Consider the following 23153-nt stretch of genomic DNA (forward strand, 5'->3'; position numbering starts at 1 on the left):
TGTAATGAAACTTAAAAATCTAAAAACAGGAAACACAACTTTCCATAGCACATGATACCTCCACAACACTTGATACACTACACCCTCCTCTGTTTTCCCTTGACAGGAATTCTCAACAAGAACTATGGGCGTGGCGTACTTTGTACTCTCCTTTTTAAAGCTTTCTGAGCAGTTTTCAAGGTGGTGCTTAAATAAACTGAGCATTTGTAAGTTCTATTTTGAGTAATGCAAATGTCACCACGTTCTTAACACATTACTTGATTAATACATTATAAGAGGATCAACAGAAAATTAATCTGGAAGTATTTTGATAATCAGCCAATCATTTTTCAAGCAGAAAAAAAACAAACATTTGCTAATTCCAGGTTCTCAAAAGTGAGGATTTTCTAATTTTATCTATTTTATATTAGTGTACAGTAAATATTAGCTGTGAATATGGACTGTTTGCTGTCAAAAACATATTTTTCTGACATTTAATTGACTGAACAATTAGTCATTTCATTTAGTTTTCCCCCCAGATTAATTGACAATTCAAATAATTAGTTTCTGCTGTAAAGAAGTTATATTGCTTTCTTTAATTTAGCCTATACATTTAGGTCTATATATGACAAATTGGTCATATGTAGGAACATTTTTGTTCAAAACACTTTTGAAATATTGCATTATATAAGACTAGTGACATGTTTAAACTGTCAGGGAAACATATTGGCCAATCTCCGACACCCAAATAATAATCCTTATGGGTGGACTGGTTCATATTAGTCTATAGAAATAACAGGGTGTAAAAGTTTTGAGCTAATTTAGCCATAGCTCTGCGAATGATCCAGGTTCAGCTCAAGCTAACCTTCTATGAACATAACTTGCATAACTATATAAAAAATGGTGTTATATATTCTTGAACGGAATAACTTGCTTCATAATTTAGCCAAACAGGGTGGAACATTAGAAGTGTTAAAAAACAGATAGACATGATGCAAAGACATGAGTGAAAGTTCATGCTCACCTGATCCTCACCCTACTTTACTCCTTTATTCTCCCAAACAAATTTCACTTCCTGAATATTGTCTCTATGAAATTGTAGTCTTTTTTCTTTTTGATGGAAGGCGAGAGACTATAAACTATCAGGGTTGAAAATAACTTGAGACACTGTGTATGGGATTAGTTTTGCCATGTACAAACAGAGAAAGTTTAACATGGGGCTATAAAATAATTAAAGTTTAAAATTTTATGGCTTATAGTTCTTGTAGAAGTTGACTACATTGTGCTTGGGACACTGTAAAATTAAATACATGTACCCTAGACCTAGCCCAAGAAAAGGTAAACAAAAAAGTATTATGACGTGCATCTGACAAATAAAACCTTAATCTATAATTTAAGACATTTGTGATAATTATTTGACACATTTTAAAGAAAAGCCCATAATACCCTTCTTGTAAATTTCCTTTTAAATAATAAGCTAATGTAACTAAGTACATGTAATCAAGTAGATACTTATGTACAGTGTTGTAGTGGTAGTCGATCATACGTGGTAGATGAGTATGTAACCATGAAAGGAGTGGGTAAACTTACATCTTTTTATAGTGTCACACAAAAATAATATGTCCAGCCCAAACAGGCTTACAAGACACCATTATTTTTTAAATAAAAGATGCTGCAATCATATATATTCCAGTGTCTTTCTAGCTGATAGGTTGGTATACTGTAAACTGCCAGAATAAGAGGTGGCTCTACTCCGTATACCTGCGTATACCCTCCAATACACCACTGCTTCTGTACAATTTTGAGGTACTTTGTACAAACCACCTACTTTTACTTGGTCTATTTTGAATGCATGCATTTTATTTGTAACAGAGTATTTTACAATGTGGTAACTACTTTTACTTGAGTAAAAATGCCTGAGTTCTTCTTCCACCACTGATATATAATGACAAAGTATTTCATATTCCTAATCACTAGTACAAATGTGAGAATCTCGTGGTGAATTGGGCGCTGCCAGCAGAGGTAGCTGTCACTTCGTCCCTCTCCATAAAATGCCACACCAGACGCCATCTTTGTTATGGGCGAACTACGTCAGGCGATGACGAAGACCTTTCCTTGTCCTGTGATTGGTGGATTTCGGTCATGCCAAAGGTCGCGTATATTTTGGCGCTCTTCATTCACTAACCAGTCTGGCGCGTTTTTGAAAAATAGCAACATAACGTCAAGAAACATGTATTTTTGAAGTACTACTCGGAACATTTTGGAAAATAGCAGCGTGACGTTTTTCACCTCGCGTTTCCTGTGTACGTGTGGGAAATGTGTGCACCACTTTTGGGACCTATGAGGAGCGGGGCTGCGTTGAGAGTAGCCTTTACCGAGGTCTGTTAGCTTGTTGTTTTACAGTGAAACAAAACAGCTGTCCGCCTCACACAATGAACTTTACCTCTGTTGTTAATTCACACACTCGGGGAAGTGAATAAAAAAGACACGAAGACAGCTCTCGGAAGTTGCAGCAAGTCAACTTAGTCGGTGAGTGTTTTCCTCGACCTTTGTTTTTCTGCCATTTGGCATAAACACTAGGTAAAATAACGTTATAGGGTGCCATATCTGGAATAATATTGATGGCCATGTTGCTGTCCATGACCTCTATATGAAAGTATTTTAATATTCTGTTTTTAAAGTTTATTTTTTATACTGACATTGCTTGTCAACTTCCTGGAGTATAGTATTAATGCTGCATCACAGTACTATGTGTGGTGTAGAGGGCTGTTTACTGTATAAAGTGTTAACAAAATATAGAATTTGTGTGTTTGGAATATCCAGATACATTAAGTGTCTAGAGTTTGACTTTAGTCTTGAAGCATGAAAGCTTATAGAAAACTGTAATAGTAATTGAGCAGGACATAATTGTTATGGACCCTGTTATCACCTTTTTAGTTAAGAGGGGCAGGATAGATGGAGAGAACGGTTACATAGCATGCAACCTAGGCTACTGTATTATGTGGATAATAATGATTCTTCATCAATGATTCTTTTAGCTTCAGGTCTCCTTCACAGTATGGCTGGTGTTGTGGCTATGGCATCTGTCATTGAGGACTTTGACACCCAGGTAAGTCTATGACACTGATTTAGGCCATCTACAGCATATGCATTAGCTGTTGCAACGCATTTTCATTCATTCGTAATGTATTTTTATATTAAATTAACTTTATCACAATTTTTACAGCCTTGCAAGAAATCTCACAAAGATGGCGACAGCCCTGTTGTCAAGACAATCACAAACTATTTCTCTCCAGTGCCCAAGCCTGTGGAAAAAACATTTTCACCTCCTCGCTCCAACAACATCCTGGACTACTTTAGCCGGAAGGCTTCGTCCTCTAAAGAAAAGATCAGCTCGCCTGAACAGTTGAAAGAGAAGAACAGTTGTCAAACGGCAACATTGTCTCAGCTTGCAGAAAAATACACCATCCCAGAGGCGGCAGTGAAACAGCCATCTCAGAAACGGAGTAGGAAGACCAGCAAAGCTGCAAGAAAACTTGTCGAGGCTGAAACTGTAAGCTCAATAGACGAGGGGAGCTGCATAATTATAGAGGAACCACTTCATCGCAGAGAGTCGGCAGCAGAAGCAGTCAGCAGCTGTGATCTTCTTGGCAGTGATACAGCAGCCCTGATGGCCCGGCTTAGTACTGAGGCTTGTATCACTGGGGGGAAATCAAAGAGGAATGCCACTAAGACTGTCAGTGTTGAGCAGGCTGAGCAAGATGGTTCCATTTGTGGAAATGATGTCAAACTTAATCCAGAACTGCACATTATTGAATTATCTCCTATTGTACCTTCAAAAGATAAAGCAAAACAAGCAAAAACTGCACGGAATTCGAGGAAGGCAAAGCATTCAGAACCAGAGGAGAAAGAAAAAGAGAGCTCCTTGTGTGATGTTAGTATGGAGGTCAATGTGGATGAGGCCTCTCAGTTAAACAACAGCACAGTCACAATCTCCTTTGAAGATTTTGTGCGAAGTCAGAGCCAGGTAAAGGGTGAAGAGGACATGGAAGATGAAAGTAAAATCACAACAGAGGCAGAAGAAATGGACACTGGGCAGTGGGACATCCCTAAAGCTAAAGAAAATGTTGGTTCTGGGGAGTCATCCTTCCATGTCTCACCCCGAACTGTCATCATCCAGGCGGAAGTGCACAAAGTCTCACCTAAACAGAAATCAGCCCAGTCTGAGCTTAGGTTAGCTTCTATCTTCAACAGGAGAAAAGGGGTGATGAGCCCTGCAGAGGCAGTATCCTCTCCTCACTTAGAGGCCAGACACCAACTTCCTTCTACCCCTGTGACTGTCAAGCGTAAATCCAATGTTGTCCTTGAAGAGGAAGATCTAGTGTTGTCTGTGCTTGAGAGTGAATCCCTGCCCAAGTGCAGTGAGGCAGATAAAAAGCAGTTCATGGCTGCCTTCAAACAGCCCAGCCTGGAAGGGTCCAAAACAAAGCCTGGTAAGAGCCAGGGCAAGCAGAAACAACCCGAAGAAAAGGCTTTGGATGATGCAGAAAAAGTTGCTGAGGAGGACACCACACGTCCACACTCTGTTGAGCAGGTCCCGGCTACCTCTCAGGAAAGCAAAGTAGCTAAAAAGAAACAAGCAAGAAATAGCAGAAAGAAAACAAAAGAAGAAAAGGAAGCAGCCACCGCCCCACCTTCTGCTGCCGAAGAAACAGTGACCGCAATTGGTGAAGTTGATAATAAAGGAGAGGAGCCTCCTAACACCTCAACTCCCTCGATTCCATCAGTGAGGAGGTCCAGAAGAGAGGCTGTAGTGAGGCAAGAACCAGAGGCCCCAACAACCTCTATCAGAAAAAGCAGGAAACAGGAGTCAGAGGATGCTGCTGCTTTACCTGATGACAGCCCCGCAAAGATGTCCACCCCAAAAATACGCAAGTCCAAACGCGCAGTCTTTGTAGCAGAGATGGTGTGCCCACCTGACACAAAAGAAAGTCCAATCAGGTGAAACATGCATATAGTTATTATGATTTAATTCTATTACACGTTCTATGAAAAAGGCATTTCAGATACATTTATACACTCTGTTGACAGTTTATTTGCGACACCTAGATTAGCTAAACTAATGCAGTCTAGCAGTCCTGCAATGAACTGATAATCAATGGATTATACAGCTGAATCAACACAATCAATGAAACATAATAACCTTCATTTAAGATTCAAGAAGCTTTATTTATCCCGAGGGAAATTATTGTGCAACAGTTTCAATACAAAGATGGGAAAGGATCAGTGACAATAAGCTAACATAATCAAATAAAATAAAGCTAACATAAAGTAAATCAAACAATTAACTAAGTGTGACAGAGTGCAACGGACATTATGGTTAAGCGTAGGTTTATACAATATACAACAATACGCACTGAGCAGTTTAGCAGCATATTGAAATAATATAAGTACAAACTAAATAGGTGATAAGGAGCGATTATTGAAACAGTGTTAAAAATGTAGCAGCATTTCCTTAAAAATGTAGCAGCATTTCCTACAGAATTAAGTTACAGTAAAGTACAGTGAAGTGTAGCAGCCTTTCTTACTGAAGTAAGTTAGTTATAGTAAAGTACAGTGAAGTGTAGTAGCATTTACTTACTGAAGTAAGTTAGTTACAGTAAAGTACAGTGAAGTGTAGTAGCATTTACTTACTGAAGTAAGTTAGTTACAGTAAAGTACAGTGAAGTGTAGCAGCCTTTCTTACTGAAGTAAGTTAGTTACAGTAAAGTACAGTGAAGTGTAGCAGCCTTTCTTACTGAAGTAAGTTAGTTACAGTAAAGTACAGTAAAGTGTAGCAGCATTCTGACTGAAGTAAGTTACAATACAACTAAATAAAGTGATGCAGTGGTGTTATAAAGTGACAAATTGACATTTTCTCAGGATACAGTGTCTCCACTGTTCCTTACCCGACCAGGGGGAGATGATTTATAGAGTTTGATGGCCACTGGAAGAAAGGACTTTAAATGATGTTGTCGTATCCGACTTCATTACTTTTAGCTGAATGTTCCTAATGAACCAGCATCTGAGTCTATGTATGTGTAGTGGTTTAATGTCCTATGTTTTTCATGTTCTAATTCAATTTCTTCTTTTTTATAAGGATTAAATTCACTAGAGTCCATCGAAATGATTTCACAACCAAGGCTGAAGGTGCAAGTGGTAAAAACACTTCTTTGGCTACTAAAGTAAGTATTGGACAAATTCTGAATGTAATAAATTGGTGTCCTGAATAGACAAGGAACAACATGTTTAAACATTATCACAATAAAATGCTCTCAATACTTTTTCCAGACATCAACAGACTCTAAAAAAAGGAAGCAGGCAAGGAAGTTGGTGGAGAAAGCCAAAGTAATTCAGCAGAGTAAAAAAACTACTGTCAAAGAGAAGGGCAGCTTAAGGCGTTCGACACGGAATGAGGCCTCCATCAAGAGAAGCTACGTTGAAGATGAGGTAATCAAATTGTTTGGTGCTTATTTCCTCAGCGTCCTGTCTTGTGAAATGAATTGAAGTGTTGCAAACTCACTGCGAAGAAAGTGTACTGCAGTTTAATTAGGCATGATGTAGGGTAAATGTTTAACTCTTACTTCCAATCTGCATCTAAACAAGTTTGGTAATTAGGAAGTGCTGTAAAGACCTAAAAACATGAACAAAGTCAAGGATTGTTGGGGATGTGCTCTTGATCTTGTATTGAAATTAAGACAAATTTGAACAGTTGTCACACTTAATGCACTGGACACAAACACTGGGGACTTTTTGGGTCTTCCACAATGGCACAATCGGCCACCTTCACAACAAAACACAAAAATTAAGGCAAAAACATAACTTGTGTATTCACTTGTTTTTTCTTCTTCTCTTTTTGGCATTATGTGTTGTGTGTTCAGGATTCTGTCATCTGCCTGGAAGAGGACCAGATTGCCACTCCTCAGACGGCACCAGAAAAGAGTAAAAAGCAGAAGCCTTTACGCAGTCTAAATGAAGTTCTGGGGAAAGCTGCATCTATTGACAAAGAGACCAAGGCGGTCCCAGGTAGTCTTTCCACTCTAAATCACTATTTTCTGTTTCGTAGGAATTTCACCAATTAGTCGACTACTATAACCACTCGTCGGCGCTGTTGTCAGCCGTCAACTAGTATGAATAATTTCTGCTTCCATCTGTCACGACAACCTAGCTGCCAGCGGAAACCGTGCCCAGGACTGATAATCCAGAAAACACAGTTTAGGGGCATATGCCTGTATTAAAACAGGCATCACAGTCAGACTTTTGTAACCTCTTTCTATGACTATTTGACTATTTGATTATGAAAAACTTGGCAACTAATAAAAACCAGTAGTCGTAAAACCCCTACTGTTTAGCATTTTGTTGAAATCTCATCTAATAGTACTGTGATTTCTTTCTCGCAGGCTCCAAAGGGGCCTCACTGGGCCCAGAGAAGACTGCTCGGAAGATTTCTGGGGTGATTTCCATCTTTGACGAGAGCAGCTCTGAAAACTCCCAGGATGATGAGCAGTTCAGGGCACGTAGACAGTTCTTGAAGAGTGGCCTGCCTGAGTCCTTTAGGAAACAGATAGCCAAGACCGCTGCCACCAAGGAGGCCTACTCTCTCTCCTGTTCCTCCTTTCAACCAGTTATTCACGTGACGCAACCGTCAAAAGGTAAGCTGGGGGGATTCACACCTGCCCAGCAGTTATTAGCAGGAATTAATTCAAATTAGCCCCAACATCACCAGCTACAACATTAAAGTAATGTACACATTAATAACTATAATTCAGTGATATAAAATACATTATTCTGAAATAAGCCATTGTGCATGAGTACTTTTGCTACTTTAAGTCTATTACGCTGCAAATACTTTCAAAATACTACTTTCCCCTAAATAAATTATCTTAGTACCTTATCTACCACTGTACTGCACATACATAAAGTAAGCTATTGTGTTTTCATTTGTTTATTATTACAAAGGACTGGTTGGTGAATCCAGAGGAAGAAGTAAAACTGTTTTTCTTGTGTATTGACAGATTGCCCTCTTTGGAGTCTACTGTGGCCTGAGTCTTCTTTACTGTGTCATCTGAAAGAGCTTTGGTGCCAAACATTCATTTCACCTCCATCTGTTAGTGGTTCCCTTTGTGTGAAGACTCAACCAGCCTGTAGAGCCTTCTGTGAGCGGGTATGATGAAATGATTGTAATGATTTAGGTGGATGTTTAGCAGGATCGATAACACTTGTCTAGATTATAGCCGCTTGCTGCCCGCCAGTATAGCTATGTTTGATTCAAAGAGGCGTATAAAGAGAGAGAACGTTCATAAAAACACATACTTAAATGGTTATTTCTGTGCAATGAATTAGTATTTGTGGTTTGTAGTGTATTTGAAGATTGTTCTTTCCCTGCAAAGCTACAGTGGGATCAAACAGCAGACTCTATTTAATTATTGTATTTTTTCTGTTGAAGGGTTCTGGCTGGAGGCCTGAGATCGCTGAAAGTGTTCGGCGTCTTCTAATGGAGGAGATCAGCAACTCAAACCCACCCTTCCCTGTTCAAATGTTCATCGATCGCTTCCAGAAGAGACGCCATGACCACCAGCAGCAGTGCACATCTTTAGGTCAGTCTGACGGGCAGTTATTACACAGAAATAAGGAGAGTTAGACGCACTTCAACCGCTTCGAAGAAGACTACAATACACCTGTCCGGTGCGCTCGCAATTGGGCAATCTTGTTACAGGAAACACTTACTTGCTTACTTTGGATGTTATCTCCTAAGTCTCTCCTGTTACAATAGTATATATGTTGCATTGCAAAGCATCGGGTTGCAGTAACAGTTTATTTTAGGCTGTAGTTAAACTAGATTTTCCTTTATCATTTTGACTGTATTCTGTATTACTGGCATCTACAAGAAAAAAAAATTGCAAGTGCTATTTGAAATTTTGAATTGAACTTTTTTGAATTTTGAAATTAAAGCAAAACCACATATTTAGGCAGTATTTTAATCAGTTAATGTCTACAAACATGCCAAAATAGACAGAATTAGAGAATAAATCAAAATTGTTTTCAACATCCATTGCATTTCAGAGGCTGTAACCAGAGACACACGCACCGCGCTGCCAGTTGACCCAGTTGGAGGGAAGAGGAAGAGGCTCGATGATGAGGGGGAAAGGACAGCGAAGGTGGCTAAGAAGCAACGGGCCAACTGTGTTGAAGATAAATTTTCGGAGCCTGAGCCAACAAAAAGGGGAGGCCGTACGAGACGAGCTCAGAGATCAAGGCCAGAAGAGGCTAATGAGAAGGCCATGCCTTCAGGCAAAACTACTTCCATCCCGTCTGAAGATGACTCTGTGATTGTGATTGATGACACCGAAAAGAAAGGTGAGGTATCACATTTTTCAGTCTGAACCACCCATGTTTTGTGAAAAGTCTCTATGAGTTTTGGAATCAATAAACAATACTTTTAGGAAACTGCCCTATGGGCGATCAGCCTTTAGGAAGAAACTTAAGCTAAGTTCCCGCAACAAGACTTTCAAAGTCGTCAGTTCGCTGTACTATTCACACTACACAATTTTCTGTCTTGTTGCATTGTTTTTACACTACCTGACTGACCGGCGACCAGAAGCCTACCATAACTGCAAAACGTTTTCATCCCAACTTATTACATAGGCCTACAGCCATTTTGTTTGGCGTCACTTGTCACTACACTGGATAGCCGGACTGTGAGGCTCCAGTATGATGGCTTATGAACCGGGGGAACATATGTATACTGAACTGGAGTACTTGCTCTGATATCTGATAATGAAGATGAGTTTATTGTTGAAGCCTGGTGTGTGTAAAGCCGAAGCTCAAGAGTGCCCTGTACGTCAGTTTCAAACACTGAAGGCCGTGACAACTCACCTGGCAGCAGCGGCTGCTTTACCGGCCCAGAGCTTCACTTCACTTCACTGCTCCTCTGTTCCCCATAGCTGCAGATTGTCTCAGCAGCTGCCTAGACAGTAAAGTGTGCCTGATTGAGAGTATCTTGCACTCTCATCTGTGTGCGAGTGGAATATCCACCAGTATTTGTTTTTGTTGCAAATGTGTCATCAAAGCCACAGTTGATGTGGGTAATAATAGTTTAGTGCTTGGAGTAAAGTCCTTAAAATAGAACTGCAGTCATTGAATCCACCACAACAATGTTAATTATCTACTAGGGAGGAAAACACACCTTCCAACTGGCATGACAACTTTCATACAAGAGACTCGGGTAGATCATTTGTGTCTTCATTGTTTACATGTTTACAGAATGGACCCAGTTGGTGTCTATGAACCTCATTGGCTGTTATATAGCAAATATGTAAGGCTTCAAACTCAATCTTTGTTTTTTTTTTCTACAGATGTAGTGAAGGAGGACGTGTTATGGACCGAAAAATATCAGCCCCAGCACTCCAGTGACATCATAGGCAATGCTGCCCCAGTGAAGAGGCTGCACAGGTGAGGAACTTCAGCTGCTTTCATTTCACTGCACTTATGAAAACAGTAGCTACTGTATTGGCTTTATACTATACTCTGAAATGGTATCAGTCCATTGCACAAGTGTGCACAATATGAGCTTGGCACCATCATTGACATTGTACAGGAACTTCCTGACAAATGTTTCATGTTTCTTTTTGTGTACAGCTGGCTTAAGGAATGGAAGCTCAGTACAGACCGAGAAGAGAGAAAAAAGCAGAAAGACAAAAAACAAGAGGAAGGCAGCAATGGTGGGAGATTAGAGAAATGCTGATCTTTTTCTCTTCATAACTTCTTCTGTTGGCTTGATGTGTTTGTGCTGACTGCATGATGGCTCTTTGTCTCCAGACTCAGACTGGGATTGTGGAGAAGAAAGCTCCCAGGATGGTGAGGACATGTTGTGTAATACGATGCTTATCACAGGACCCACTGGAGTAGGAAAGACGGCTGCAGTCTATGCTTGTGCCCAGGAGCTGGGCTTCAAGGTACAAAAGATTCAAGGAGCATCACTGTGACATTTGTGCAGGAATTAGGGTCTTCCTTTCCTAACTTCCCTCTGGTCTTCCAAGGTGTTTGAGGTGAACGCTTCATCTCAACGGAGTGGCCGTCTAATTCTTTCCCAGCTGAAGGAAGCCACTCAGTCCCACCAGGTGGACAGTCAGGGGGTCAACGCCCACAAACCCACCTACTTCAATAGTTACGGAACAAGCAGCAGCGCTGGCACTCTCAAGCCTGGATCCTCTCCTAGTATGTACAGAGCTAACATTGACAATACTGTTTCTAGTGAATTGCTGGCTTTATGCATAGTTTTATGTGACTGGATTTGTATACAGTAGGAATATTATAAGATGAATGGTTGGAAAGTGATTGATTGTTTCTTTCGTCTTTTAGGAAAGGTTAATTCTCCTCGTAGGACGGTTTCCTCTCCCAGGAAACATCCCCAGTCACCAAGAGGTGCTAAAAGAGGAGGCCTGGCTCCCACCTCTTTAGCTAACTTCTTCAAAAAGGGCCGACCCACCACCAAGGAGATGTCTAACACTAAGAATAATGAACAAACCGGTAAACACACCTTTAATGTGTCAGTCGTTTAGTTATATGATGGTGTAACCTTAATGAAACATTTGTCAGGATTTTATCAGTATTTTACTTTTTTTTTTTCTCCCCACTCTTTACATAGCTTCTTCCAAGAAAGTCATAGCAAATGAATGTGCCAATAAACAACAAGACCAGGCAGTCAAATCAACAGCTACCACTCCTAAAGAGAAAAACAATGAAGAACAGAGCAAGAAGACAGCGACCTCGCTTATCCTGTTTGAAGAAGTGGATGTTATTTTTGAAGATGACTCTGGGTTTCTAGCTGCCATCAAGACATTCATGACCACTACGAAGAGGCCAGTCATCCTTACTACCAGCGGTGAGTAGAAAAAAGAAATGTCAGTTTAGTCTGCGTTGATGGTATTTATTTATTTACACGGAGTTTAAATCAATTCTGGCACGTTTTGCAGATCCTGCTTTCAGCACCATGTTTGATGGCAACTTTGAAGAGATCCATTTCAAAACGCCGTCAGTGGTGAGTGGATGATTTCTAAACATAAATATTTCAGTGGTAAATCTTGTAGACTAAATGGGTTGTTTAATGATGAAAATACATTTCTGTGCATCAGTCAGATTTTCAGTTGTCCTTCTCTCTGGTACAGTTGGATGTGAGCAGCTACCTGCAGCTGTTATGTCTGACAGAAGACACAAGGACGGACCTATTGGACATCACGTCTCTGCTCAGACTCAATGGATGTGACATCAGGCAAAGTTTACTGCAGCTGCAGTTCTGGACTCGGAGCGCAGGAGGCCGTCACGTAACCAGGCCATTGACGCTGACTGGCAAAAATGGTAAGGCGCTGAGCTGGAGTGCACGTTTGGAAAAAGTTGGTTGTTAATTACTTGGTTTTTGCACCTAAATTGTGGAATTAATTTCCATTCGGCAACATCTGCATCTATTTAATTTTAGATTTTAACTCATTGTATGATTTCACCTTGAAAATATATTTATTTTACTATTTAAATAACTTTATAATCTAATAAATATGTTTCCCCTTCATTTGCAAAAGCTGAACTAAAGCCAGAGACTGCTGGAGAGGCAGCAGGCTCCTCTGTATGTGCAGTGACCATCCCATCCACTCTCCCTCCCTGTGACACCGGCTGCACTGAGAGCATGCTGGGTCTGCTGAATGTTGCACCTAAGGGAAACTTTTGGGAGCTGCTCAGGGTAAACTCTTAATTTACTACATATATTGCTTATAGTAAGACCATTTAGGTTTGAAATAATGTCACCAAGCAATGACCGCCTTATGTGTTTTTCTTTGTTTCCCATTGTACTTGATTTACCGGGTATGTGTCGTCAACAGAGTCAGAGTCTGGTGGAGGAGACGTTATGCTGGGAGCTGCTGACAAACAGCAAGCAACGAGGAGTGGACCTGCTCTATTCCAACATGGAGACACTTTTACCTCTACCACTCACGCAGTTGACTACCTCTACCTACAAAACTGAGCAGACTGTGTCCATACCACAAGACCAATCTTCTGTTAATCCAAAAGAGTTGCCATCCCACACCAGGTTACTGCACACAGCAGAGTCAACGGATTGCTCCGATGATGGCAGTCCAGTAAAAATATCCAACAGAATGAAGAAGAACAAGAAGCGGCACTGTCTACTTGACCAGGATGGACTGAACTCTGACTCGGAATCAGAAGAAAGTTTTCTATCTCTCTGCAAGCCACAGGGCTCTCCTCAGGCAAAGGAAGAAGTCAAAGAGAGTTTAGTTCCAGCGACGGTGAAGAGGAAGCCACTGACTCCTGAGGAGCGGGTAAAAAGTCTCCCAGTCTCCCAGTGTATAGAATCAATAGCTGACTTTTTCGACACCATGTCGTACATGGACTCGTTGCTTGTTCATCCAGAAGGGAATGACAATCAAAGAAGAATGTCATTGGTCGGTGCAGTGGTGAAAGATGGGATGACAGATGATTTAAGGGTTGAGGCTGACAGAGGGAGCTGTGCGAGAGGAGAGCCCATCTTGGAGATCCCAGCTGCTGTGGAGGCTCTGAGCCTCCACAAGTGTCGGGTTTCAGTAGCGGAGGCCTGGATCAAAGCCCAACAACTAGAAGGGGATCTGGGAAAGGTGGCTGTAGCAGAACTCACCCTCCCTGTGGCCCCTCATCGTGAAGGTTACAGCTTCACTCAGGATGGTCCCACTCAACCACAGTGAGTCTTGCTACACATTGGCCCTCATTTATCAATCTTGTGACAACAGGACACACGTGTGATTTATGAAACATTCGAATCTGACCAATCTCAGTGTACGAATGAGCGGGCCTTGATAAATGCGGCGGCTGAATTCGATCGTCATTAACAAGTTACTCCTTAAATATTCCTGGTTCGGAGGCCTCGCCCACTGAGGTCAAACACGGAGAGAAGAAACACTGGTACGAAAATAAACTTTTCTGACACAGAGATCGGCATCCTGTCATCCGACATGGAGCAAAATAAAGATGTGCTTTTTGGCAGTCTTAAGAGTGGAATAAAAGGGGCCCATAAAAACGCTGTATAAGAATAACGGAGGCAGTCAACCCAAAGTAGCGCTCCACTGTGACCCGTGTGCGTATGTGCGCACTGTTGAAACCTGCGCTCCTGCTCTGTAGCGGGGTTTGCCAGCGGGGTTATTAGATATTCCGTTAGAGGATAACCTTTGTCACCTAGAACAACCATACCAAAATGGTAATCATCTGATACCTTGTTTGATTTAATGCAATTTATCGAGGGTAGCCACTTACCGAGGAGATGACTTTGGCTCTGCAGAGTGCGCCTTCCTGCAGCCGCGCGCCAACACATTCATTCACTCATTCATCTTCAACCATTTGTCGGGGTCGCGGGGGGCTGGAGCCGGGCTGTTTTGAAATCTAAAAGAATCGTGTGTGTCCCTGGCCACCTGGCCACCACATTTAGAAGCGATAGCTTGGCATCACAAATCACCCGTACATTTATCGAGTGGTAGTTTTTGCGATTGATGAATGCGTTATCATTCATGGATGGTGCCTTCAGACGCACATGAGTACAATCAATTGCTCCAACCACAATTTTTATTCGTTTTAAGAATCCGTTTTGATCTGTTCTTAATATGTGACAGCTTATGCTTAATGACAGCTGAGGTTTGTTCATTATTTTGAGTCAGATTTTGCTGCACCGCAAATACACAGGCTGAAATTTGCGTACACAATCTCAGACCTGACGTGAGATTTGATCGTAGCTCCCGCTCAGGTCCAAATTGATAAATGCCAAAGTTTGTGTGGAAATGGTCGTACGCACATTTTTCTGCCGTACGTTCGTTTGATAAATGAGGGCCAGTGTTATTAACTTTGATATGAACTTCATGCATTGTGGCTCAGTCAGTGAGATATTGGTCACATATTGAACAAATCCCAAACCTGATCAGTTAAACCAGTTCAATGAAAGGTATTGTGCATTGATATGTTCCAGGCTGCAGCGGAGGAGAGAAGTGACGGACAGTCTGATCTTCAGCGGAGTGTTTGGTACTTTGGGCAACAGTCCAGCTGCTGCTACGGACTACTTGCCAGCTCTTCGCACCATCTGCAGATCAGAGCAGCTTAAGGAGCAGGGCAAGGTTAAACGAAGGTGAGCGTGCAGAAAGTTAGTTTTTTACTTTCTTTATGCCAGTCAGTTCATGGTTTAAAGTGTAGGCAGGATGTGGTTAAGTAACTCATGACAGGCAGCCAGTAGCTGACTCCTATCATTATGTAGGTTTTGTTTTTGTTTTGGCAAAGCACAAGTTAATGTGTTAAAGTGTAAACTGAAGAATATGTGCAAGCATGCAACTCATATAGAAATGCAGCCGAGTCCGTTGAAGTCCACATAAAACTGAGTTGTTTTTTTTCCCTCCCCAGGTTCCTGCATTACCTAGATGGGATCCAGCTGGGACTTGGGAAGAGCACTCTACAGCACCTCGCTGAGGACTTCCCCTGAACCACAGAGGAGATCAGATGTGTCCTCATGATCACACAGCCTTAAACAATATCACCCTTGGAGTGGCCACACTTGTAAGGACCATACGTTTTGGCTATAAAATTGAAAGCAGGAACACATTTACAGGTTGCGTTGTGACACGAGGAGTCTGGCAACAACATACATCAGTGTTGCCTATTGTCTCTTTATGATCCTTACCTCGACATGAGAGGATGAGGCGTGTATGCACAAAGGACTGTCTGGTGAAGTTTCCACATGAGACAGGAATGACTCAATAACTAAATACAGAAAAGTTCTCACCTGAAGGGCGCACAGCTAAATAACTTCAAATGCCATCTGACTCGGCACATCTTCTGGTGCTTTCAAAGAATGCACTATAGATTTCTACTTTATATGAGTTTTGTCATAAGCTGTTCTGGAGTGTCTGGTTTTTTTGTACAGAAGTGTTTTATATGTTGAAGTCGCATTTATCAATTTGCTTTGCATCAGAATTTTATCGAATAGACATTTCTTATGAAGAGCAGTTATGTATCATTAATGATTTGTAAGAGGTTAACATGTAAAATAGAATTTGCAAAGGTTGTGGGTAAATTGTCACACTCCACACAAAGTACTGTTGATGCAAAGCTTTGGACATTTGTCAGCCGTAAATCACATTCATCACAAGGGTTTTTAATATTTTTATCTTTTTGTTTTGTTTTTCGGCCTTAAATATTTACAAATTATTCACTGTGTTTTTTGGTTGTAACCAAATAAAGGTTTCTAACGACTAAACAAATAAATTGCCTCACCATGGATGTGCTTAACCCTCCTGTCATCCTTAGGGTCAATTTGACCACATTCAATGTCTAACATCTCTAAATACATGGTTGACATTTTTTTTTTGCTTTATATTTATGACTGGGAAAACCTAAAATTGTCATGATTATAGTTTTTCCTTGTTCATACTTGTCGCAATACTGTTCCTTTTTGTCAATTTGAGAATTTGAATGATTTAATCATTATTATTATTGTCTATTCTACAATTCAAATGTTTGAAATAGTTTGTTTTTCCTGAGGTCAAATTGACCCTGTACGTAATACACACTACTGTCCTTGATAATGGAAATTGCTTTAATTCCAAATCTTATAAATAACACAAATTTTTACTTACAAATAATGTACATACTTTAAAACACACAAACAAATGATTCTCGAACCAAATTTTAATAAATACACAGAAAACCCGAGTTACAACTTTAATTATGATCATTTTTTGGATGTTTAAAGGGTCAAGTTGACCCCAAGCATAAGCGCTGTAAGTCAAATTGAAGGTTAAATGCAAATCCATTGTACCTCCTGAGCTGACTTTCGTGTGATTGACGGGTTGATGATATTTTTGGGGCTGGTAAAACCTGAAATGACGCTCGTTTGCCTTGAGCGCATACCGCTTCTTAAATGCACCATCGCACAGTGGGTAGACCGGTTTCAGGCGAGATGGCATGAGAGACCAGTACAGAGGTGCATGTGAGAAAGGACAACCCATCCAGACAGCTCACTGTTGAACGCGCACCAGAGGAGGAAGGGCCGTGCGCCGTGTGTCGTGATGTAAGATCCAAAAACCCTTTTTCTGTCGCAAGTTCCAGTTTTCTAGACATTTTGTCGTTTGCGTTTCGCCACGTGTGAAGCTATGTGACCACCATGCCTAGTTTAGACGGCGGGATTCATCATCGTGTAAGAAGAAATGGCAAATAATGACTGGAACACAAAGATGTTACTGGAAGTGTTAAAGCGGCCGGACAACAGTCGGTGTGCGGACTGCGGCGCGCCCGGTAAGCAATGCGTCAGTTCTCTGCTAGTCTACTTACTACTTTATTACAAACAGTGGTGGAAAGTAACTAGGTACACTGTCCTTGAGTACCACTTATTTTACCTGAGAAACTCCATTTGAAACTGCTTTATACTTCTACTCCACCGCATTTCAGAGGAAATATTGTTCTTTTTACTCCACTACTACATTCATTTGGTAACTTCAGTCACTAGTTAATTTATAGATTAATATTATACGAAATATTATCAACAATTGAAATACACAGCAGAGTATAAAGCAGATAAAAGTAGCCCCACCTGTGTCAGCTGCAACATTAAAGTGATATTTACATTTATCTGTCAATAATTACAGTGTAATAATACAATATTCTGAAATGGGCCATTCTGCATAATGATTGCTATTACTTTTTTTTACTTTAAGTACATTTTGATGCTGATACTTTTGTCCTTTACAGTAACATTCTGAATGCAGGACTTTAACTTAACTAAAGGCTCTGAGTACTTCTTCCACCACTGATTAAAATCTATTTAATCAGAAACTCCCCTACACATATGTGTTACAGGCCAAGAGCCAACACCCTGATGAATCCGATTTACTTTATCATCTTCAATTGATCAGATTTTTGCAATGATTGGCTGCAGTTTAAAGGTTTTGTTATTGCTGATCTGTCTCAGTTGAATGTGATTGGTATTTTGTCAGTTGAAGCTGCCTTGTTTGATCAATAATTTTCTATGGGAATATGCATGAATTAGAATGATAAAAGTATATAGGTGAGCTTAGCTTTACCTCATCATAAAAGTCTCTGTGTCAAAATGGAGTTTTGAAGTGATACTGTATAGGTTCATCTCATGGTGTATATACCTGAATTATGAATTATTTGTTTAATCAAAGACACAAAACCTTGCACTTAACACTTGTGATATTCCAGCATAAAGTGCACAAGGTGCATAGTAACAGGGGGATCATAGGGGACCCCCAAGCAGGACAAGCTGGCCCTGAGTGCAAAGTGATGAATTTGAATCTCTTGTGCACGCCTCAGATCCAGACTGGGCATCCTACAAGCTGGGTGTGTTTGTGTGTCTGAACTGCTCTGGCATCCATCGCAGCCTGTACAGCCGGGTAAAATCCATAAAGCTGGACTTCTGGGAGGATGAACTGGTGGAGGTACGGTCCCCACCTCTGTTACTGCTATGATACCTCTGTAGTTCTTTAGGTGCAACGATGTATTGGATGTGTCCATTTGCGATCTTCATGTGTGTCTTTTTTCGAAGTTCATGAAATCCAATGGCAATGCCAGCGCCCGGGCTTTGTATGAGAAAGCTGTTCCAGCGTACTACTATCGACCCCAACAAAATGACCACACGTAAGTAACTTTCCAGGATGATGACATTCTTCAGAAAACCGTCTTCGACCTGAACATTTGGTAATGTGCTGACAGATCAATGCTAAACACAAATAGAGAGAAGTGGAACTCCAGACTGTAGAAGTGAAAAATGGATGAATTTCTGCTGCCAGATCAAAGCTTAATGAATCATGCTCTTGTAGTGATACCGCTGCTTATGTTGACAAATTGCTGTAGAAGTGTATTTTACCTGTCTGAGAATATGTTTATTTTTGAACCACAGCGTCTTAAGAGATCAGTGGATTCGGGCTAAATATGAAAGGATGGAATTCAACGGAGAAACCAAGTATCCACCACTTTCATACACCACAGGTGATGTGTCACTGTTTTCTAACGCGCATGTCGAGTGTAGGACATAAATCATTGTCAGTCTGTTGGTGTGAAGTCGATGTGGTTCCTCTTACACATGCAGAACTGTTCAAGAAAAACCTGTTCTTTGCAATACAAAACCGCCAGGAAGTGAAAGCTTGCCAGATTGTCACTCTTTGCAAAATGTAACCATATTAATTAAGAGTGTGACTTGTGTGTATTATTGAATCACCTGTGACTCAGTGTATTATTTTGGGGGGGCTGATACCAGGTTTCTATGAGGGGATGCTGTGGAAGAAAGGGAAAGAGAATGCACACTTTCTGAAGAGGAAGTTTGTACTGTCGGAGAGAGAATTTACCCTGACTTACTACAACAAGGAAAATGTGAGTTCCCTGCAGCTCTAACACATTTGACCGGCACAGATCAAACCATTTAAATGCTGTTTTTGTTGTTTTTTCAGCTGTAAACTAAATAATATGTATTCTGATGACACACGTCACTGCTGGTGTTAATATTGACAATTCTCCTCCCAAATTTTGAGAAAAAAGGCATTTCATGGGTAGAAAATGACTAAACGCGCTTGATACAGTTACACTTAAAGTGTTACTTCGCCCCCGGGTCTGAGCTTAACTCCACCCACTGCATAATTTTGAAATGCAGAAAGTGTGCAAGAGGCTCAGAGAGAGAGAGCTAGAGTAGGGGGGCTGCCCACCCAAGATCAGACAGCGTTAACATTTCTTTAATTTCAATGCAAAGACGTCCCAACCGGTCGACTCTACCTCAGCTTTGGATTTGCAAAGCTAGGGCTGATATTAAACAGTCGGTGGTGTGTTGAGCCATTTTCAATCCATGAAATGCCGATTTTTATAAATTTGGTGAGAAATGTCAATATTAACCATCACAGTACAGTCATTTCATTTAGTTTGCAGCTCAAAAAACCCATTTTAGTGTGCAGTACCTCTTTAATATTTGTCATGTGTGTAAAGTAAAAGCGTGTGTATGGATTTGATTTGATCTCTTTCATACTTAAAGGAATAGTTTAGTTTTTTTTTTAAGTGGGGTTCTTGGCATATCCGTGTTGGCTTCAATTTTTTTTTCATCAACTCACGCTGCAAGTCATCAAAACAGTCAGATATGCCATACAGCCCAGCACTAGTTTTTGAATTATTCCAGTCAGGACCATAGTGGTGGACTGGCCGACTGACATTGCCTCCCCTAAAGCCGTGCGGCTATCATAGCTAAAAATGAGTGTAAAAACAGCTGCTTGCTGATTGAATCCAGGTGCTGTATCCTTTCTACTAACTCTGAAGTGAACATCTATCTGTATTTCCGATCCAGGAGTCCAAAGGCCCTAAAGCTGTAATACCCATCAAGGATTTAAACGCCACCTTTCAACCAGAGAAGATTGGTCATCCTCATGGGCTGCAGATCACCTACCAAGACAACGATCACACCAGGAACCTCTATGTTTATCACGAGAGTCCTGAGGTGGGACTCCATGATCATCCAATGCATAAATAACAGTAACCAGACAATCTTATACTGACTGGCATACTGTAGGGCTGTGGAGAAGCTCAGGGTCTCTTCTTCTACTCTAGGAAATTGTGACATGGTACAACGCCATCCGTGCTGCTCGCTATGCGTACCTGAAGACGGCGTACCCGACTGGAAGCGATGAAGAAGTAATCAAACCTCACCATCAAACCTTCTGAAAACAATACTATTACTTAAAAACTCAGTTTATTTTCAATTTATGCAGTGAACTTTTAATTTCAACAGCAATAAGAACAGAAATTTGCCTCTTTTCGCTTTTATGTTTTAAAGCTTAACAAACGTGTACCTTTACGCCTCTTTGCCAGCTGATACCAAAGATAACAAGAAACTACCTCAAAGAGGGATACATGGAAAAGACAGGGCCACTGGTAAGTTATTCAAGAAAAAAATACAGATACATGTTCTTTATTCATGCATTTACTTTATCAGCACTCAACTGCTGCTTTGACTTACACATGAAGTGAGAAAAGCACATTCTTCACCAGCAGATTTTAAGGTGTTTGTGACAGTAGAAGCACATTTGAATGTGTTTCTGTTCCTCTTACGTGCTCAAACACACCCACAAACACTTCCGAAGGACATTTTTTGTGTACAAATTTGATAAAAGGAGTTGGGAGAATTGAGCTTTGGCTGAAAATGTTCAAATGTATACACAATTATCATTTTAAGTGTTTACATAAAATGTGTGTGTGTTTTTTGTTTTTTACAGCAAAAGGAGTCGTTCAAAAAGAGGTGGTTTATTTTGGACTCTCAAAACAGGAAGTTGTTGTACTTCAAAGGCCAACTGGTGAGAACTTCTCATTCTAACTCATTGCTGTGCATTACTGTAAGAATGTTTGTTATGCACTTTAACCATCAATACGTTTTGTGTGTTTTCATTACGGTGAACGTAGGATGCAGAGGAGTTAGGGGTCATTTTCATCGGAACTGAGAACAAAGGTTACTCTGTGAGGGAGTGTGTCCCAAAGAATGCTCGGGGAAACAAGTGGAAGCGTGGTGTCATGGTGGAGACGCCTGAGCGACAGTTTGTCTTCATGTGCGAGCAGGAGAGGGAGCAGAGAGAGTGGCTGGACGCCCTCAGACAGGTCCTGTCCAGGCCCATGGCACCGCAGGATTATACCAGTAAGCAAGTCTAGAAAACACCACCAACGTGCCAAAAATGAAGTGCACGGAAATGTAAATGCAAGTAAATCCTGTCATGTGAAAGATTTAGTGTTTGGTCTGTCCTGTGGAGAGATAGGAATTCTCCACCCATAAAAGCTCTTATTTTCCATATTATAATAATTTGTGTTCCAAGTTGAACTTGTCTCAGTTTAGCCATATCACACACCATGACAATATTACACATCCCCTTGGAGAGACACAAAATTTAAAGGCCCCATATTATAAAAGTGAGATACCATGTCTTTCTTTTATTATAAAGCAGGTTGAGGGGCTACTGTGAATGTATCAAAACACTCAATCCACAGAGAAATGCACACAGCCTGCATTCAGAAACTGTGCCTTTAACCAAGCTATGTTATACAACAAGCTATATTTTATTTGGGTAGAAAGTTCTGCTACAGTGCGGTTAAAGTCACTCCCCGGCTGCAATGATGGTGCAGAGCCGCAGGGACTGGACTGGACCTTTTTGGGAGAAGGGCTTAAATGGAGTGCTTCAGACAGGGTTAATACCATATTCAGACCGACAATATGACAAACATTATGTACTTTTTACATTAAAAAATGTAACAGAACCCCCCCCTGACAACGTGTAACTCCGCTTTAATAGAATTTGTCTATAGAATTTGTATTGATTTAATCAATTAATCAAATCCCCTCCAAGCACAAACACAGACAAATATGTATCATACATATTATAGTCCGACTTTATTTTCAATAAATAAACCTCCCTGTTTACCTTAAATATGTGGCACACAGAATAATCATCATCCTCCTCACACATTTGAAGCATTTACATGACATGATTTCTATTTCTATTAACATGCTTACTGTGACAATGCTACCATTAAGTCTGCTCTAATAATCTTGTTTCTCATCCCAGTTGAAGCCAACATCAAGTATAAAAGATGAACTACAGAGAGGTGTGTCAACAGGATGACTGGGAGACGACTGCAGCGTTTGAAAGCACAAGTGACTGAAGTACTGCAGCCCAGCAGATGAACAGTAATCTGCTGCCACTGTATCAGTACTGACTCTTATCTTTGTGTCGTAAAGCATCTTGAATCACAACTTTCTGATCTAAGACTTCCATCCACTCACTGTAACTGACACTGGATCTGATGCTCAATTTCAGACTTCAGTAATTGCATCATTATGTAAAATCCACTCTGAGGACCAAACATGCACCCATGACACAAGCTCAACTATGTTAAATTGCAGCAGAACAAGGGTTACAATCACTGCATATCATGCTATTTTTTTATGATGTTTTGTATTTTTTTTTACATGTCATCATGCCCAGGAAAATAAATGATGTTTCTTAAAGTAACATGTGTTTTAATTCATAGATATATATCATGTATATATAAAGTAGTATATAAATAAAAGTATACAT

General features: G+C 40.6%; 2 protein-coding genes across 2 annotated transcripts; both read left to right on the forward strand.

Moving 5' to 3' along the window:
- Positions 1 to 2405: 2405 nt before the first annotated feature.
- Positions 2406 to 16065, forward strand: atad5a (ATPase family AAA domain containing 5a). Its single transcript, XM_083930836.1, has 22 exons — positions 2406 to 2508; positions 3018 to 3088; positions 3206 to 4980; positions 6119 to 6203; positions 6310 to 6468; positions 6900 to 7044; positions 7419 to 7670; positions 8034 to 8182; positions 8465 to 8615; positions 9082 to 9375; positions 10374 to 10470; positions 10657 to 10739; positions 10837 to 10973; positions 11058 to 11235; positions 11380 to 11547; positions 11666 to 11902; positions 11994 to 12058; positions 12186 to 12375; positions 12594 to 12751; positions 12891 to 13744; positions 15017 to 15172; positions 15442 to 16065. Exons 2-22 carry the CDS (start codon positions 3038 to 3040, stop codon positions 15518 to 15520), a joined length of 5463 nt encoding a protein of 1820 aa, XP_083786962.1. The 5' UTR covers positions 2406 to 2508; positions 3018 to 3037; the 3' UTR covers positions 15521 to 16065.
- Positions 16066 to 17082: 1017 nt separating this feature from the next.
- Positions 17083 to 23054, forward strand: adap2 (ArfGAP with dual PH domains 2). Its single transcript, XM_083932106.1, has 11 exons — positions 17083 to 17331; positions 18370 to 18494; positions 18602 to 18693; positions 18956 to 19044; positions 19313 to 19425; positions 20381 to 20530; positions 20641 to 20724; positions 20902 to 20964; positions 21306 to 21383; positions 21490 to 21718; positions 22641 to 23054. The coding sequence occupies exons 1-11, from the start codon at positions 17244 to 17246 to the stop codon at positions 22667 to 22669; spliced, it is 1140 nt and encodes a 379-aa protein (XP_083788232.1). The 5' UTR covers positions 17083 to 17243; the 3' UTR covers positions 22670 to 23054.
- Positions 23055 to 23153: the final 99 nt, after the last annotated feature.

Source organism: Echiichthys vipera (genome assembly GCF_963691815.1).
Source record: "Echiichthys vipera genome assembly, chromosome: 17".
Taxonomy (NCBI): Eukaryota; Metazoa; Chordata; class Actinopteri; order Perciformes; family Trachinidae; genus Echiichthys; species Echiichthys vipera.